Source organism: Ascidia mentula, chromosome 4 (assembly GCF_947561715.1).
Source record: "Ascidia mentula chromosome 4, kaAscMent1.1, whole genome shotgun sequence".
Classification (NCBI taxonomy): domain Eukaryota; kingdom Metazoa; phylum Chordata; class Ascidiacea; order Phlebobranchia; family Ascidiidae; genus Ascidia; species Ascidia mentula.
In genome coordinates, this window is record NC_138569.1 from 18,493,595 (window position 1) to 18,513,841 (window position 20,247).

The 20,247-nt window shown below is 45.5% G+C and overlaps 1 protein-coding gene across 1 annotated transcript; it reads right to left on the bottom strand.

Annotated features, from left to right (window-relative positions):
- Positions 1-469: 469 nt before the first annotated feature.
- LOC145897350 (insulin gene enhancer protein ISL-1-like) lies at positions 470-15,742 on the bottom strand. Its single transcript, XM_082985604.1, has 6 exons — positions 15,094-15,742; positions 9,065-9,254; positions 5,203-5,411; positions 3,656-4,074; positions 2,134-2,328; positions 470-1,595 (listed from the first exon to the last, which is right to left on the bottom strand). The coding sequence occupies exons 1-6, from the start codon at positions 15,140-15,142 to the stop codon at positions 1,449-1,451; spliced, it is 1,209 nt and encodes a 402-aa protein (XP_082841730.1). The 5' UTR covers positions 15,143-15,742; the 3' UTR covers positions 470-1,448.
- Positions 15,743-20,247: the final 4,505 nt, after the last annotated feature.

The following is a 20,247-nucleotide window of genomic DNA, read 5'->3' on the forward strand; positions in this document are numbered from 1 at the left end:
CATTGGTCTTTTTCAGTCATTTGAAACCTGGAACTCCAGGCATTCGCCGCACGGCATTTACACTTCGTGAATGCATTCTGCCGGGCTTGCCTGTGAGTTGGATCGCTCACCCTCTTTGATGCTTTTCGTGTGTTTATTTGCTTAACTACATTGGGCTTGCTGTTTTCACTCCAAATCGACCAACATTTCTACTCAATTTTCGCTTTTCTTCCCACGGACCTCGATGGACTTTAACGGCCTAAGGCTGTTTACCCAAAAACTTACCACATAAAGCGGACCTTGTTAATGTGCTTGTGTGCACCACAGCGGGCCCGAAAATCCCCGTACGATAATCAAATTTTAGCAAAACAGGTCCGAAGAGCTGATAAATCACACGGGAAGGTCCTTAGACCTTGAGCGTTCTCAACCGTCTGATCTGTTGTCTGTTGATTTGCTTCTGTTAGGGGCAAGACACCGGACATTTGTGGATAGAGTTTCTCTGTATTATTTCCCGCGAAGGCAAATTGCCGCACCGGCCAGGGCGCCGCATGTTAAACGCTATCACTACGAGAAGAAAGTGGGGTGGAGACGCAAGGACACGGACGAATTAAAAAGAAAGTAGCACGCCAACAACCGGTTGCAATATTTCCATGCATTTCGTCGTGTGATATGAGCGTCTGGCGCTTTACGCATTCAAATCAACACAATACAAAATAACGGTTCGTTTCTCAGTAATCGTGGGTCGTGGAAAACAATAGGACGATAAAATGTGGATATGCTCGGATACCTGATCTAACAACAAAAAATGAGATTGCTGGTATAAGCTTTAAGTTCAAATGTCACTTTAGTGGAACTGGGGCGACAATAGGAAATACGATTGTAATAGTGTGAGTACTGCAAAATCGGGGAAACGGTTTGATTGAAATAGGCAATACCTGGAGACAAGGAGTGTCGCAGAAAAAGCGCTGACAAACGCACTGAATAAATACATGGCTAGCGGTTTAAATACTAAAACGCTACAAGAAAAATACGAGCAGCAAACTAGGTCCGAACATTGACAAGGCCAGCAGTCAAGGACGCACTAAAACGGTGACGAATGCAACGTCGAAATAAGAGAAGACAGAGCACAAAACTGAGCTAATAGGACGGACACACGACAAGCAAAAAAATTCACTGCTTTCGTTTAGTTTCTTATCAAGCAGCGTGGTCAGTCAATATACTGCCGCGGTAACAGTTTCTGTCGGAAACGACCGGCGCTCATTATTGCCTCTAGTGTTTTTTCTGTTGTTTGGTATATTACGCGGAAAGAAAGCAGCAAGTGTTGCGGATTGCCGAAGGTATAACCGGGTTTCATATTTTTCTGAATCCCTCAAATGGGATATCACGTTGTAAAGGTATCGCACGCGACGTGAGTTATTCTGCATGGTCTTGTTGAGGGTTGTGTGGGGTATAACATCGCATGTGGGCGGCTAGCTGCAAGCCGTCATGTGTGATTCGACGGTGAGGGGAGTCGAACAGGCATTTCCATGTTCGTGGCCCGCCGAAGATACCGAGGGAATGCTGCTAATTTCAGAGTCGGACATCGAGCTCTGGTTGTGGTCGGAAAAGTTGCTCACCTGCGCAAAAAAAAGACAATTCAAAATGTGCTGCGGAAGCGAGACGCTTTAAATAGCTGGTTGAAATGGTAATTAGCGCTGTGAACTGAACCCATGGATGAACTCCTAGGTCTCAGCAGTGGTCTTATATAAAGTAAAGAAAACCAACTCTTTGGGAACAATTGTAAGAGAGATATTTTGAAATGTGCTCAGGATCGATACGGCGACAAGCATACTGGGAGTTTAGGGTAATAGCATGGTGACAGTACGTAATATCTTTCTTACAGTATGTACGTTTGTGACGACTTTGCAAACACTGCAAATGGCATAGTTAGTTGCTGTTGGTTAAATGGTAACGAGCAATGTGGACTGGGCCTGTGATTGAACTTATTGGTCTCAGCAGTGGTTCCAAGAAAAAAACTAATCCGGGAAATCTTAGAAAACATGAGAACTTATTCCGAATATTTAGCAAACAGAGGAAGGTTGCAGTACGTCGTTAAAAATCCAAGAGACTTCAAGACGTTGGTCTTAAACAAAGTAAAGAGTAACTTTAACCTACCAACTGCTGGAAGGCGGGTTGCTCTATTTCACTCTGCAGTGCAAAGTCGCTGAGGGCTTTCCACGCTGGCTGCTGGTAATTCTGGACTTCGACTGCGTTTGCGCTCGCAGCCACATCGTTCCGCACAGGTTCCGATGCAACCATTTTTACGCCGTTGATTCCGGAAAGTCCTTGACCACCGTTGGATCCGGCGCCCTGAAAGTGAACAAGTTTGTGTTGAAACAAGGGTTTTAAATTTACAGAGGAGTGTTTTGAATTGAACAACAAAATTCTTTCCCGGTAATATATTGATATATTGATTTTCCGGGAGAAATTCTTATTAACGACTGTAACGCCCCAGAATGCGAAAATCACTGGGGAATTTGGAAGTTGTGACAAGCATGTCATTAAAGTCTAATAAAAAATCACAAGAAATGAATAAATTAAAACGTCAGAATTATCCGTTTCACGGAGTGTATGTAATGAGTTTTTTAGTTGTTACGGCTCCTGTAGTGTGCATCGATGTAGTGGGCGCAGTTTTTGTGTGTTTTGTGAGGATGTGAATTGCCGTTGCTTACGCCCTGGCATTTCTTATCTCTCTCGCATAACCGAAGCATTGTTGCCGCGCGGCGCTATCGGCTCGAGTCAATATGCAGAGCGCCTATGGAATAAGTGGAAGACAAATGCCCTGCCCAGTGTCGCGCCGGTTGAACCGCGCCTCTCCAGAAATTCGAACGGCCCCTGGTAAGCGTTTACAAATTTACATGCTTTGACCGACGCCCGCGACCCCCAGGACTTACTCAGCCGACCGTTTTATTTCAGTTACACCGTTGCGGTGAGTTATTATCGTGGGGCACTTGACAGTCGGGACTCCACTTCGAGAGGCTGGGAACACATTTACGTGCATGCTGCAGCGCCGCCTCTCCAAGCCGCGGTGTAATTTTGCCTGCCACGTCTGATACCTTTCCGCCTTCGCTCGTTTTCAAGCAAAGCTTCGCGGTGTCCTGAGCGGTCGAGCGGCACTTGACTGTGGTTACACCCGTTGGCTGATAGCTGCTCGCGACAGCATGAACCGATTCACGTGTTAACACTTCACCGGGGACCACTGTTTAATGATTTATCCGTTGCGGAGGGCTACAGTTGTACAGCGCAGGAGCGTGTGGGGGCAGGACTGTTGTGTAACGGCCGTTTGCGCTCAAAGGTTATGTCAACGCAAAGACGCGCGAACCACACGTAGATTGAACTTTTTTTCTTGGCTGACCAAGTGTGATTGACGGTTTTTTAATTTTCCTTTCAATCGGCTTTTTCCAATCAATGACGCAAGGCGATTTTGGACCAACTTTTGTTTAAACATCTGGCGGCAAAGGCAACAGATTCGCTTTGCAACTAACGATCGCGCATTGTAAATCTGTCTGCCACACAATAGGGTTACTGCGGTAGCTAGACAACCATGCTAAACACCCGTGTGTAAAACTTTATTGCTGTGTGGATATTTAATTGAATTCTTGTGTAGGGACACGCAGGACTGTAAATATTTCGTTACCTGTTCGCCGCCTTGCTGTTGTTGTTGTTGCTGCTGCTTGACCTGCTGCTCCTGCATATGCTTTAAAGCGATCGAGCGTTTTTTGTCTTTACAGCGTTTGTTTTGGAACCAGACGCGAATCACGCGAGAAGATAAACCCGTCATCTCCGTCAGTTGCTCTTTCATCAACGCGTCAGGTCGACAGTTCGCGGCGTAGCAAGTCCGAAGCGTGTGGAGTTGCTTCTCATTGAGTACTGTCCTTACTCGCGTCGTCTTCCCGTCTTTCCCTCTCTTATTGGCGCCGCTGCGGTGTCCTCCTCCCTTGCTTTGATCGCCATTCGACGTCCCGTTCATTCTGCTCATGACCGGCGGGCTCACGATGCCGTTCGGCCCGCCGTTGCCCGGAGGAAATCCCGGTATGTGATGAGGGTCGTGTCGACCTGCGACAAAACACGTGCGTGGTTAATGCAGGATAAATTTGAGCTGTGGAATGCCAAGCGGTGCTGTACTGGATGCCTGAGCGTTTGGGCGTTGTTTACGTGTCCCTACATCTTGTCGGATTTGAGGCAAGCGGGCAGTATGAGCCGGTGAAGTGCACGACCCGCACCGTTTCTAGATATCGTGCATCAAGAACAAATAAACAAGGCTTGAGGGTGACATCTGGCTTCAAAGATCACGGTGTCCCGCGATGTTTATCTATATAATTGCAGGGTCCTGGCCGCACGCTGGCCCGGTATCGCCATCGCTATCGAGGCATGGGAGGCGTATCCAGGTGCACCAACACCGAATTACCTGGATCAGGGAAAACTGTCCACGCAAGTCGGAGCAAATATACGGTTATTGGTTCCCCGACACACGCGTATGACACCCGAACTCGACCTGAAGTTGAAGTTTCCGGCGAGGAACTCTACTTTGGGTGTTCGGTTTCGTTCAAATTAGCGGTAAAACTGCTACGCTCGGTGGACGAAGGTCTGCTGCGCGGAGCCTCGGAGGAGAATTTCCCCGGGCGATCAAACGCAGTTTTGCGCAGTGAGACAACGCACGGCTGTCAGTCAATATTCGAGCGATGTGAATATACCAACAGACTGTCCTTTTCCTGACACTCGGAGGCTGTCCGTGGTGCTTTGGTGTAGGCGTCAGCTACTACCAGCAAGTTTTTTTTATTCTGACCGTCGTTTTATTCAGATTTGTATCAGCGATCGCGGCGCATCGGGGAGAGAAAGACTTGATAAAGATCGGGGAGAAAGTCGTCCATTGATCCGCCGACGCGCGCGCCCTCGAACGCCGCGAAATGCGTTTGGTCTCGCCGAAGTTATGTGTAAACACGCCGGCGGTTCATTCTAGGAGCGGCGATCCTATACGTACTGGCATATTCCCCAACATCCCTTGTACAAAATCCCGCATATAATACTCGTGTTTATGGCATTCAGATCGCAGCGCGCAAGTATTTTCCCAATGTTCCCCGTAAGACATTGACCTAGGTCAAGACTGTTCGCAAATGCCTTTCAAAATTTTCTGGGATTATTTTCAAGCAGTCCCACAATGTCAGGCTTGGTCGCGAGGCTTACCTATTAGTCCGCCGGATGCTACGACCTCGTGGTCGGCTTTGCAGAAGAGTCCGTCGTCACGTAAAGCAAATTCGTCGCCAGGAATGAGTTGTCGACTGCATGCCACGCACTTGAAGCATTGGATGTGGTAGATCTTGTCTCGGGCGCGCATCACAAAGTCATTTTTGCTGAAGCCGAGACCGCATTTGTTGCACTTCGTCCCAAACAGCCTAATAAAAAAATGTATACATTAAATCGATAGAAAATGCTGTATGCGTTTGACATTCTCTTATATTTCTTGATTTCCATAAAGTTTTGACTTTTTCACCCCTAATGTCACGTCGTTATGAATGGTGCACATTTTTTTGTCTCTTCAGCGCCAATTGGACCACGTGTTCAACAGGCGTGTTACTAGCTCAAGAAAGCTGGAAACTACAGGTTGAAACGCTTTTCAGTCAGGCGTTATAATTGCTCGGGCATGCGTTAAAAGTCCCACGGGTGCGCATCTTTTAATGGAACACGGCCGCAGCGATTGCCTTGCAACTATGCGCTGGGTGCGCCTGGGGTTGTACAATTTTCACCTCCGTTGGCAGCAACCAATCTGCGCCCATTAGTGTGACATATTCACTTCGGCCTACGCAGCTGGATGCGGCAACGCGTTGGTCCCTCGCGAGGTGCGGGCAGTGCGCGCGCACACTTCAAACGCAATGACGTGAACTGGATGGCATCGGTTGCGACCGCTCTGCGTAACTTGCAGAGGGTTTGGTTTGCAACATCTCAAGTGTGTTTACTTTAGGTGGTAGCAAGAACTCCGGTAATTACCGTCGTAAGTTTGTTTTGCAACTAATTAACGGTGGACATTGTCAACTTCTGCGCGACCAGTTCCGAGAATTGAGTGACACTTTGACCGGTTCGTCAGGCATGTCCACTCCGTTTAAGGAGTGATTATATCGTGTAATCGCGGAAAGAAATGCCCCGTTGATTGCAGTGCAAGCAGACCGCTCACGACCACACAGCAGTGGTATTTTTTGCTATTTCGACATCGTTTGTCAGCCTCGGCGTTGCTGGCATGAAGTCAAACGTTAACAAATCGACAGTTTTCGTTTCCCCGCCGCAACAAATGAGAAAATAATCCACCAAAACCGCGCCCTGTGTTCGGCAGCATATTGTGATAGATTTAAACCAAAGTTAACAACGAAAACAGACGCAGTTCAAGAAAACTATGATGCAGTTGAAAAGTAGGGCATCCCAGTCCACAAGTAATCCCGGTAGGATCTGGTTACAACCGGTTTAACGAACCTGCACAGGGTCCCCTTGTCACTCTGACAGCGTATGTCATAATTTGCGCCGCCGCCTTGTTCCCATTCTATTAATTTGCGAGATCGCATAAGCTTAACACTTGCGCCACACACCGGTGCAAAACTATTTTTCCGAGTTCACAATCTAGTCACAGTGGCAGTATTACAAACGGCATATAATGGCAAACGAGTTAGTCTGAAAACTGTTGGGTCCATAACATGTAATTGTTTCACATCGCAAATTTTTGGAACAAAATGTCGTTTGCACAACAGAACAAAGCGAAAGAGTTATACACGGGCCCAAACCACCCACCAATACACCTTGAGTGTGGGGTTTAGGAAGGCTTCCAGCCAACCGCACTTAATTTGCAAACCATCATTTCCGAAAGTCAAAATTTGGGGCCCCGGACACCCTGCAGGCACCGGCGTGCGCGATAATCCATTGTTGTTACAACGGGGGCGACCGCGCCGCTAAAAAGGGCAGCTCCAGAAAAAACAACCTGAATCGTCTTGACAACCTAGAGGCTTGAGGTGCGTCAATCTTGGTTTAAAGAATGATGACGACGTATACGTCCTCTCGGTTCTAACATTATTTTATGTAAGTGTTTCGAATACGAGTCTGGACACGTCCCGAAAATGACGCAATTGTCACTTTAACACTACACAACCTCACCGACGAACCAGCAGAAACACTAAAAAAATCCCTAACGTGATTATAAACAATGGCCGACAGCAAAGGGGTAATTCAGCTACCAGCAGATGGTCATCTCGAATGATTGAAATCCGATTGTTAATCATGCAAAAAATGGTGCTTCCCTCCACAAGAAAAACATGAGAATTAGCTCTCTGCCGTTTGGAACATCCCAACAGTACAACCGCTATTTTATTTGGCTTATTAAAATTTTTGCTTGTGTGCCAAGGTCAAAAGTGGGCAAATCGCGCTGCTGGTTCGCACTGACAAGACGTTCGTTCCATTCCGCTCTTCATGTCGCCGAATAGCCGACCTAGCGCCAAGGTATCGATTAATCGAACTTACACACCCTGCTTTTCCCGCGGAGATCAATTTGTGCCGCGACTTTTTGATGCGGAATTGAAAATATCCTTCCGGGACGCGGGCCGTTCTCGACTAATCGCCGGCCAACGTAAAAGGTTTTATTCGTCCTACCATGAGGATCTGTTTTAAACTTGGCAGAATCACGGTGCCAACGATTTGCTTTACTAGCTGATCGTTGCTTTGATATGAGCCCCGCGCGGTCTGTCGCTGTCGCCGCAACACTTGCAGTCAGCGTTTTGACAGGCAGATGTTTATTGTGCGCGGCTAGTTTGCGATAACAGACCTAAAATTGCAACACGCAGTCGTTTCTTCTTTCAAATGCCTACAAAGTTTGGCGTAGGCCGAAGCAATTGCGCGACTCCCCGCGATCAGGACGATAAGACACCGCGGCTGGCTTTTGTTTCTGGAGTCCCGACGAAAATGCCGTGCGCCCGGTTATTATGCGATTCAGATCTCACTCGGCGAAACCCTAGAAGAGACAGACTTGAAACCGCAACGCCCCTTTGCCCTCTGCGTCCCCCCTGTCGACTGGATCTGGATACGAAAACAGCGCCTACTGTAAAATTTCGTATAGTCGGAACTAGTTGGCGATGCATTTTTATAATTTCGAATTTTTTGCTTTGTGTGGTAAGATCCAAAAAATAGATCCACACGGTCTTGTCGCAACTTTTTGTCATGCTGTTAAGTGCACTGAACGCATCGCCAGCGATAACCAATCGTTTCAGCCAAGCGTGCTAGGCCAGGTAGCAAAATTATGCCGTCAACGCCACGGGGGACCGTGGGTAAACGGAGGGGGAAAAAGCGATCGATCGTCGAAACCATTGGTAAGGAAAGGGCTTTTTGCGGACAGGAGTGATGGATTTGCGCCTCGCCTAAAAACGCGAAACTATGATACTTAATTGCGAAATCAAGACAGAAAAGCTTTCCATCTCACGCCCAGGTGAAGGCGCGCATGCGCATGAGGCATTAATAATTCACGCGCCCTCGTAACGATTTCGTAAATGGCCAGGAGGTCACAAACACGACCCTCCCATAAAATGTCGACGAAACTTTGGCCCACCTCACCCCCCCAAAACTAGCTCTTTTTCAACAACCCTTTTTCTTCTAACTTGTAAGTTATGCTTAAATTTTATTGACGGTCATTGAGCCTTTATGAAGCCTCAACACTGACTTCAACCAAACAGCGTTATTAGCATTGACAAGATAACATTTAACATAAGATGGCAGGGTTTGATAACAGGATGCGATGCACAAAACATTATGTACTATCGTATTTTTTTTTTGATAAAAAGCAACATCTTGCTAAACTGGAATAATTTTTCAAAGCTTCTAACTGGCACAAATCTTTTGTAACTTTTTGCAACTTCTTACAGTGTGGGGTACTGCAAACAGTAGATTTAATTACCTCTTATACGCTGTTCACAAACACGAGGCATTTCAAAATCGTTTAAAAGCAGTTTTCCGCCATGTTGTTTGCTTTAATACTAATGGCACCTCACACAAGTGTGTATCCCGCAATATAAAACCTCACCTCGTGTAATCCCGTTTGCAATAAGTTTTCCCGTCCCGTACGAAGCAAGTGCAGGTTTCATCAAGGTATTGTCCACAGTCGGCGCACTTTAGGCATCCAGCGTGCCACTCGAGGTTTGGAGCCACCCTCAGGATGTACTGATCGTTGATTGGCGAACCGCAACCCACGCACAACGGAATATGGCAGGGATCTGGAAAGAATGAGGAAATGTTGTTGACACTGCCGTGCACATTTACCTTGATACACGGCGATATAAAGCGATGCACGCGCGACGAAAGTTATTGTAAGTTTTGTGGCTGTACAAAGGTGTTATCAACATTTACTTGCAGCGTTGCCAAAATAAACGCGTGATGAACAAGTTTGTTGTCAATGTACATTTGTCCCAAGATTATCAATTTACTGAGCTGGATCCAGCAGAATTTTGTGAAGAAAACTTATCACAAAACAGGATTGTGTATCAGCACCAGGTGACCCCTTCAAAGTCCACATGATCTCTACCATCATTGTAAGAACAGCTTGCTTCACGAAAATTCACAACGCTTTCTCGCGCAGATTGATAACCGCGATGAAAAATTACTTGGCTTAAACCCAAACACGCGACACTAATTATTTTCCATTGATCTGTCCAATATTTCAATCAAATCTCGAGAGCTAGGCTTGTGAATGAAGGCAATCTTTTAAGAGCTCTTGGGCAATACCGGCTTGCTCGAAACGGGGGATTTTTATTAAATTGCAAACTTCCAAATACGGTTTCCCATGATCGTGTAATGAATAAAATATGTGACTAATACGACGCTGCACCAAAAGATTTTTTATCAGATCTTATTCCTTCGCATATCTTTAATTTAAATTATCTCTTTTCGCTTTTTATGTTTTCAGGATAATTAGACGTTATCTTGTTAAAGCAAACTTCCAGGAACTCACGTTTCCAGAAACAACCCGTGTACATGCATTTAATGAGCGACTTCACCATTTAAGCCTTTGGGAATATTTATTTTCACACTTCAGGGCGGCTGGTGCGATGATCAGATATCGCTCGAATGTTTCTAAATAACTGCAGGGTCGCCATTTAAACGCACCCTGCGCACTTGGCCTTTGATTTTCGGAGATGTGACAACAAATCTCGCACCCGACCAGCTAGATGTAAATGCGATTATACGGCGAGGGATTCAAATCCGGAAGGGCCAGCATCGTGCAAGACCGTTTCCATTGTATCGGATGCTTATGGGAGCCTTGTAATCGCCGACATATGTCGCATTGGTAATTGGCCGGTGATCGTCAGTAATTGACTCCCTGGAGGACAGAGCGAAAATAACTTCCCACGTTAAGGAAGAGGCGGCTTAGGCCCTTATTTTGGCTCCGAGCCACAGCGCGTCAGACTTGGGCGAAAAATATGGCGCCCGCGGCCCGCCGTGGCGTCCGATTTGGGCAAAATGAACGTCGCTTTTGAAAACACTTTCGCTCGTTTGAGTGCAATTCGAGTTTGTTTTTGAAAGAAGTGTAAACTGTTGACGTCGACTGGAGCGCGCGGAAAACATGTTTCTTGCCGAAGTTTTGTCTCGCGCACAGTTTATCGCGTCCATCGCGCAGGTGTCGTGCGCGAACAATAGATAAGAATGTTAACGAGGGAAATGGGGCCACATTAAAGCCGTTTGCCTACGCTTGCAGCTGTGCACGCAACATCTACGACGTTTTTCTCCTCGTTTGCTGTTTCCTATTCAGTCGTGTCCAAAACACAGCGCGATTACATCAACTTTTAATCACGACTCTTTGCAGAGCGGTGACGATGGTATTTTCCTATTTTTTTTAAATCGTGCTGCTGTCTTGGGACGGGGGCTCGACATGGACTGGTAATTAAAATTCCGACCGCTAGAAACTTTTGCCACGACGCGCATTAAACTTTTATTCGAGCGCTGGTGAAGCTAAGACCTATTCCGGTGCTGTAGTCGCCCAAGTTGCGTTGTTCCGATACCGAAGGGAGGGAGAGTTAGCCAGGAATGTGTATTGCATGTTTGTTTAGCAAGGACGGAAATTCCGTCACCGCCATGCCAAATGACCAACTCGGCCAACGCTCGCGAGTAAACAGCGCTCGTGCGATCGCTCAGATCAAATTTGACAATGGCATCGCGACTCTCTCATCGGCACGGGCTCATTCATTGCCTTGCCTTAACTATTCCGAATGCGCATTTTTTCTATTCACCAACAATTGGAATTGATCTGGACTTGAGAAGAGCAGCTAAATTGCTACAGATGAGCGTTGTGTCCCGAATGGTGTAAGCTTGGTGGGGGCCAACACGAGCAAACACTCTAAACACTTGTGCGGCTTCCGCTAATTGGCAAACGGACATTTTTACTGTCGCTGCCATTTAACCGTCGCCAAACCGGTTAAACCTCAGCACAATACGTTTTAAGGCTGGCAGTTGAATCACTGAATTATTTTGGGTTGAAGAACATTCACGACGCGTTGTCAGAGGCTCGGGAAACTACAATCGTTTACGGGCGGTTTCCCCAGCCAGCTGTCGTGGCCGGTTCACTGGAATATTTCAAAGGGTGAATCTCACTACGCCGGTGGCGACTGCGTTTCTGTTTCGGTTTGCTCGATTGCCAGCGGACAAAGTTAATTTCCCGTTTATCATGTCGCCAGTTCTCAGACTGCGGTAATTACACCAACACTGGTCCCCCGTAAACCGAGGTACAGTTCCAGACTGACGGCATGCTTCGAGTAACACCAACGGCCATATCAAAACAAGCAGAACGAAAGGCTCCGGTGCTCTTGGCAGTGTGAAACGGTTGCTAATGAATTAAACGACCGCGTCATTGACTCGGCGTTATTTATTGATGTCCTCTGACCCCGGCAGATGCGGAATGCTGGATAAGTTTTCACTAAAACAGCTCCCAGTAATTCGAACAAATACATGTGAAATTGGAGTCCACAAATTTGAGCCTCAACGACGCGCAACAGCGACCTAAGCTAACGTTTATCAGCGAAAATGGGCCATTAGGACAGTGCGGGGAGATTTTTGGCAGCCTACTCATGACTAAGCAATCTAGAAATGGCGAAAGTTTGTAAGAAAACTCGGGGGGAATTTGACGTGTGCCACGGGCGTTAATCCCTAAGTGGTCGCGGGCAATTAACGACGCGTGCCACTCATCCAATTTGCCGCACGCCAAATGCAATCGCCGTAATAGAATGCTTGCTACCGTCGTCCAGTGCGCGTTTATCGGAAATCACGGCGCTCTTTGGCAACAGGGACCCGACGAGTGATTTCTATTTGGTTAGGCAAATGGACGACCAATTAGGCCATGGCACATTGGGACGCGTCGCCACAAATGAAAAGTGCATTAGCGAAAAAACGTGTCCAATACACTTACTTCGATTTAACGGACTCCCAACGTTAGCACGCGGCATTTTACTGCTTACGAACCCAACTCAAGTTAGGTGCAGTGACCTTGGTGACAAATTGGTGACCACATGTCAACAATCGCACCCTAAAGCTGCAATTTTGCCAGGGAAAATTGCGGCGATTTGAGGATTAGAGCGTCAACGAGGTGCCGAGTCCCTTAATAGCGTGTCACGATCCCGAATATATCGCTATCGAGGCACATCACGCAACATCCCTCGTAATACTGTAATCACCTGGACGAAAAATATTTATAAAACTGTTTTTGTTGGTGAGCAAATTTTTAGGAATGACCCGGCAACATTTTGCAGTAGAAAAGGCTGTACGTTATTTGCAATCATGACGAAACATAATTTCGAGTGTGCTAAAAAGAGGCAATTAGTTACAGCGAGAATCGCTCGTTAGTGGCAACTTCTTCACAGGGAATTGCATTGCAGCCTTCCGTGAATAATTCACGCGTTTTCCGTTGCTCAGCTGGGCGCTATAATCCTTCTGTCAGATAACTGGTGGAATCTAACCGGCGTCAGGCACGTATGGAGTCTTAACGCCCACCCTACGTAGTAGCCCCGTGCCCTAAATACCGACGCCGTACAAGCCTTCGACTTATTAATGTAGACTGGTTGCCCTCGCGCTATGTTAATACGTGCTATGGCCGCCATTTTGCATGCGCACGACGATATATTCGACATCACCTGTGTACAGTTAACGAGACACATGAGTTGGATATCTCCGCATTCACTGATTTAGTTTCCTAGCGGCAATAAAATTGCTTGTAAAAATAACCCTCTCGAGCATACAAAATAATCAATTTTGACTTGATGTAGTATAACCTCACAAATTCGCAAATAGGGTATCTTTGGTTAATCGGATTTCTGGGCCAATAGCTAGGCAAGTGAAGCAGAAACAAGCAGGGTTTATCAATTTAATAAAACACCAACTTTATCCCCAGCAAACGTTAAGAAAGCAAACGCAAAGTTTTCCGATACCAAGTCGTCCGCCGAGCTTACTAGTAAAATCCTAATTGGATGAACTTCCGCGACAAGCAAGTAGTTTATTTTCGTAGCAGTGGCGGCGACATGTTGGGGTCCCTGTTGCAGGTCGACGTACAACGTAACGCAGGCCGCGGGGCCGGGTATGTTCACCAGGATCGATAAATTACGGCATAATTTATGGGAGAGCGATGGTGTTGGCGTGCAACCGCACCCGCAGAGGTGTATGTTTCGACCGCTTTCTAACATATAGACCTCGGAATTGAATCAATCTTCATGGTTAGTTTTGTGGGGGTTTATGTCGCAAAGCAATTTAATGTTACTTTTGAACAATGCTACTCGTGACTTTTCTGACCAATGACTTTCAGACACCTAGATTTGCTGCAACGTTTGGCGCTTGTTTCTTTTAGTTGAAAATGATTACTGAGTTTCCTGCTTTAACCGCACATACCATTAAATAGTTTGTTAGATGTTTGTTAAACAATACAATCTTGAATAATTAACACTTTCCTGTGCTTAATACACAAGTTTATTAATGGGAAGTTAAATTTGTGTTCAAGATTTAAATTACTGAAGAAATTCATGTTCCGTTATGAATGCACAAAACTTAAAAAATAAAAACTCAACGATAAGGTGATGCAGAATATGCCGTTCAAAAAGAACTTCTAACTTAAATTAAACATGTGTCACCGCATTTGCCACGTAATATCCGAACTAATGTATCGGGCACTAACGAGGGTTGCCCCCAATCCGGCACGTGCCGCTTGTGTTGAGTTAATGGAGCAATTACCAAGTTCCCGTATTATCCCATTATTAGAGTTTCGAGCTTTTGGCATAACACCGGTCTCGAGTCGCGTGCCACGGACGCATCTTGGCCGGTGGTTGATTACAAGGTATTAATGCACCTTCCATTCGGTTAATGCGCTCTAACCTGAGTGCTACAAGTGAGCTTAATGGACGGGCTTTTCTCTAGCAAGTTGCATACACGTTGATTGGGGGTTCGTACAAGTGATCTGTACACCTATTAATCCGATTACCGTAAAATGGCCAATTAAGTGAAGTTCCGATACATGTTTAATTTACTTATTTTACCTTCCTGCCAACAAAACCGCAAGAGGGAATGCATCATTCCACGGTCGCATTCCTACTTTGTCTCCGTAAGGGTAATTAACTTTATTAAGTTGTACAAGCTCCGATTATACGTATATCTAAGTTTGAAGTAATTCTAGCGCATAAATTTGTAAACTATACGAACAGAATTGGTTTTGAAAAATTTAACGTGCCTTTCAAAGTTCCTCCACAAAAAATAAAAAGTTATTCAAAATTTATAAAACACTGCAATCGTAAACTTATGGGTTGAATTACACTCATACAAATTCGAAGACAACGGTTTTCGTTGGATAATTATTTGACATTGGTTTTATAGGCTTAAAAAATCACATACAGAACCAAACGACGTCACTTGTACTGATGTGTAATTTTTAACATACCGCGAGTTCAGACACAACATGCCCTGATCACATTAAAAATTAACACTGTCTGTGATGCCACAAAGCATAACAAAATCCAACCCACTTTTCCACCCCAAGCGGTAAAATTTAACCCCTTATTCGCTAAACAAAAAGTGAAGCTGACTCACCGCAATTAATCGTCGCCGAAACGCAACCAGATTGCATGGGATCCCCCATCGTACAACTGTCGTCCAGCGGCAACTTGTCGTCCACGTCCACGTCAAAGTCGAAAGGTTCGTGTGAGTAAATTGGAAATCCTCCGTCACTTCCGTTGCTGCTGAGGTGCCCTTCAGCAGAAGGCGGTGGAACGTAACAAGGATCCAGTTTGCCGTGTGCTGCTGCGATTTGTCCCGCTACGGCAGCGGTGGTAAAGCTGTTAACCCCTATGTTGCCGACTTGAGGACCCGGTCTTGATAAATCAGTGTCCGACTGACGCAGTAACTGTCCTTTTCTTAATAAATTCCTCAAGGTGGTTTGCAAGAGTTTGACAATGTGCGTCTTTGCCTCTCACGTTACGATATAAAAATATGGCGACTGCACAATTGTTGTCCTCGCTTGAGAGCTTCCGAGTCGAAAAGTGGAATTGCCTTTCTCCGGTCACAGCACTTGCTACAAGTCTCTTGGTCGGTTGACGGCAGGGCCTTCTCTTTAAAGTTGGCCCCTTTTTCTTCTACTAACGGGTGCCGATTCACTTGCGTGTTTTTCTAAGCCCCAAGTAGCAAAGGAAAGCGAGCGAGCCGATATGGCTTCGATTCCTACGACTGCCCTGCGGGAAAGTGTCCTGTAAAAGGAAAACGCGCACGGTAAAAATAACAGACTGGAAGCACAACCGCCGCACACCAACTGACAACAAGGTTCAACTGCGAGTCAAGTCTTTGACCTCGGCTACGTTCACTCCTCGACATGAGCTGCCGGCCACGCATGCCCTCTCTCGATGTGCGGGCTCGCCGGTTACATGAAGTAATTGCATTTCGCATTGACATGCTAATTAAGGCGCGACTGCACAGTACTGTCTGTGTATACAAGTCAATGAGCATGTATTTGAGCGACGTACGACTGCCTCATCTTGCTAGCTGCTTTTACTTGCCTTATCCTACGTTAAACGTTGAGATATTTGTAAGGCCACACCTAACTTGACATTATTATTAAAGCTGTTGCGTTGCCGCCTAAATGTAGAATTACCATTGAGCATTTTAATTCCAATTTTTCCCAACTGCTTATGTGAGCAAAAACGACTTTCGATAAGATAAACAACATAAATCCACATTTCAAGTCCGCATCTTGGGACTATAACTCTAAAAATTCTCTGCTGTCTCTGACAACCCACACTATATCTATAGGACTGTGTCTGTTTTACCAAATACAGATGCGACGCGCTCGAAACGCGCAGCGGCGATTTTTTACGGTCGTTCGCATCTGGCGAATGCCCGCCGTCGCATGTTTACGTTCCCTACGTTACTGCCAGTTTGCGACAGAAGCAATCACAAAGCATAAAAGATTCATCACCGCCACTCGAAAACTGCTCGCCTGCCGCTTTGGCGCAGTTGCCTTTTGCGACTCGAAGGCTAAAATTGGGTGTTGAATTTTCTTTTGCCGAAATAAAAATAATTCCCCAAACTACAAAGACTCGAGAGTTAACGATTACAGGTGACGCCACGCAGAGCGACGATGGGTTTTACAACATTTCCTCCATGATTGATCTCGCACGTTTTACAGAGATAGCCGTAAATGCTCACAAAGGGCCTGGCGATATAAAAGGCATATGAGGCGCCCTGCGTTTGAGTCTATTGTGCCTGAACCTAAATGTCGAAATAACATTTCATATTAAAATCCCGCAGATTTAAAGCACACAGTCCCGTATATTTCCGCTGACACAAACATGTTGAAGAACCACTCAGATATTACCCCTGTCCGTACCAAACATAACAGTTCGAAGCAGGTCTGACTACAGGCGCTAACAAGGCTACGGCGTTTAACATTTCTCGCACAAAATCACAGACAAATGTCAGCAACTTGAGGTCAGGAGCCGTAACGATGATTAAATATTAGTGCTTTCGCTACGGTTCGACGCCTCCATTTGGACGTACCCGCCTCGAACAAAGGACTCGGCGGGGACGTCGGGGTCGACGACCGGCGCCAGGTCGACTTGTAAGCCGTCCCGGTATCGCTTCTCTCCGGTCGCCGGCGCGGGTTTAATTTGTGCCGCACGCTTGTAACCAACCTCCGGAATCCCGAATGGAACAACAGCTTTATTTTCCTGTGCTAAGCCATGCGATTGTTGTACTGCACCCCTTATGTTCTGCAAAGCATTGTGTAGAGCTTAACGATTTATATTGATGTTTTGCAGTCAAGAACTAATAACACAACTCAAACAATATCCACGCCCATTTTACTTCTTTATCAACTTTCTATTTATTAATAGCTCATTTACGAGCTGTCCATTCATCCTTACAATTTCCCCTATATCTCCTTCAAATATACCACATCCCAATGTAGCACCCCTTCAGTTTCAACCATACCGGGCATATGAACTTATCCACTAATTCCAATCGACCCTCCTACCAAACGACCTCGACCGTGCGATATTTTTTCGCCGCGGTCGCTCGCGGAGGGAATATCGCGATCGGACGCAATTACTCACGCGTGATTAGAATTAAACAAATTGACTTGTGACTGCAAATGAGCTTACGGATTAACGGCGACGTTTATTCGGCCTCGAGAGGCGAGATCGCCACCGATATTCATCTGCAGCTTCGTGGGAACCGGAGGTGGAACAACGAGGATAATATGCCGCCCTTCCCCTGTCGTGTCCCAAATTCATTAAGTGGTGCTTGTGGCGCAAGCTATAGGTGCTTGTGCACAAAGCAAAACCGCAAGCTTTAGAAAGTGACACTCGCTATATAGAGTTACTGTTTTAAGTTGTGGTGTCACGATACTCAAATTAAAAGGAGAGCCACACTGGCTTCAAACGCTTGCGATAGGTTCGTTTTCGGGGGCTTTTCTTGAGAGGAACTTCTCAATAAGTTGCCTCAAACGCTTGCCCCATGCGCCGTCTGCGGGTTTGTAATTAAATGCTTACAAAAGAGTGTCTGTCGCAATTGGCCACATCCAACACGAAATTCGAAGGATGGTTCGTAATACACAGGAAGGGAAATTCGTATCCGCTTGATTCTGATTTTGGGACGATACTGCGCGAAGATGCAGACGGAATTAATTCACCCCGTGGCGCCTGTACGGGAACAAGACTGAAGTCGGGACATCTTCGCTCGGCAATCCGACGACAAACGGCATCTTGGCGCGACCGACCACGATGCGAATTACCCTAAATTAAATCCCAGCACAGACTTCTGGTGGTGCATACCCCAAACTGTGTTGATGATACATCACTAACAGGTTTCGATTTTTGCATGTTGATTGAGCCTCAAAAGCATCAACGATTTCACGCAAAATTTGCAACGTTATTTTAGAAGGAACTATTGTTCAATGATTGTTTGTAACAATTTTTTTTGCAAAAGTTTCTGTAGCTACCTTGCTTCAAAACGACCAGCTCCTGAGTTTAAAAGGTAGGAACGCAAAAGTTTGCCCCAATTATTGCACACTCTTTGGACACAATTCGACATTTGATTACCATCATCCAAAATGCAAGACTGACTCACGGAGGATGATTCGGAATTTCCTGAACCACCACATATTGAAGCCTGGTAACAATTTTCTGACTCCCCCAAAAGTAGAGTCAGACTATCTGGCGACTACCCTGTGATTTTACCCAACCACCAAACTGTCGTTGTACACTCGTTAGACACGTTGTCGAACCAAGTTTTTTGACCACGTTAAAGTTCCTGTTTCGCTTGCTCGATCAAAACAACCTAGAAAGTCTGCTGGAAGAGCTTTTAGAATTAACAAATCGGCCAAGAGATTTGAACAACTGAATTGCGGCATCAACACCGAATTAGCAATATTTCACGCCAGTTCCAAGAAGACTCTGAATGAGTTTAGACACTGTTAAACCAAAATATAATCTGCCAAAATAGTTATATATTTGGATATTAAACAACAGTTAGGATTACTCTGTTTAGCGGCCTGCAAACCGTTTGTTGAATTGCTGACCTTACGCGAGGCGGCAAATGATTTCAGTCGAAATCCTGGCGCTGTTCGAGGGTACACCCCTGACTCACAGCATTGATTTTCTCCCCAACGCTCAACGCTTTACAATGCGACGGCGCACAGCCAACCGGCGCCACAGCAAAACACAACTCTATCTGTCGTGTGCTCACGCTGGAATATGACACATTTTCTGTTCCTCGTCTAGTGTTCTTGATGCACTTGCGGTTGCAGAGATTCAACAATTTGAACTTGACGCACTTTTCAACTATTCTGCAGTCGTTTGTCAAAACCTGGTATTTGCACTTCTATGCGATATAAACAAATAAATGTCCAGATATTGGTTGGCAGTTAGATGCAAAATACCTCCATAGACAACCAGTCACTGTCAATGCCTCAAAATATGTGCAAAAAATAAGATTTCAACAAAATTTGTATTCACTTCGCTAACTTAAGCTGATTTGGATATACAGAGGAGTATGAACACAGTTCAAGAAAAATCTTTGCCACAAATTGCATGTGGTTTACTGACAAGTGGTTGAATTGCTTCACATAAATGTATCTTTTTTTATCAAGATTATTTTCGAGACAAATGTTTTGTTGATATGAAAGAAAAAATTACATGCTACAGTTTGTTTGAAAAAATTCTGAAAAGTAAAATGCTGAATTTCTCCAATTTATAAAAGCGTGAAGATTTTCACCTTGTTACACAACAATGAGAACGAACCAAAACGCTTTTCTGTGCCGCTATCTTCTGACAATTATGTCGACCAGGCCTTAACAACAATGAAAGACACTTGCTGATATTTATGTATGCTTACTTGCCATTTCTGTAGGCTTACTGTTTGCCAGTACGTGACGATTCCCTTGAGGTAAATAACATGCAAAATGCATGATGCGAAATACACTACCTTGACCCGAAGGGACAACTGATACTAGTTGCGTTTTCAGTGTGTGGTCGCAACACTTTGGAAATGTGAACAAAAATAACTGCAACAAATCATCCTGGCAAGCTATTTCATTTCGCTTGACGAAGTAAGAAAACTGACAAAATTATAGACAAGCGTATGCAAACGCAACAGAAATCTGCCATTTTGACAAAGAGATACAAAAACAATATTTGCCGAATACTACATCTTTGCTGCTTTGCATTCGGCTTTGTAAAAGCCAAAATCAGCGCG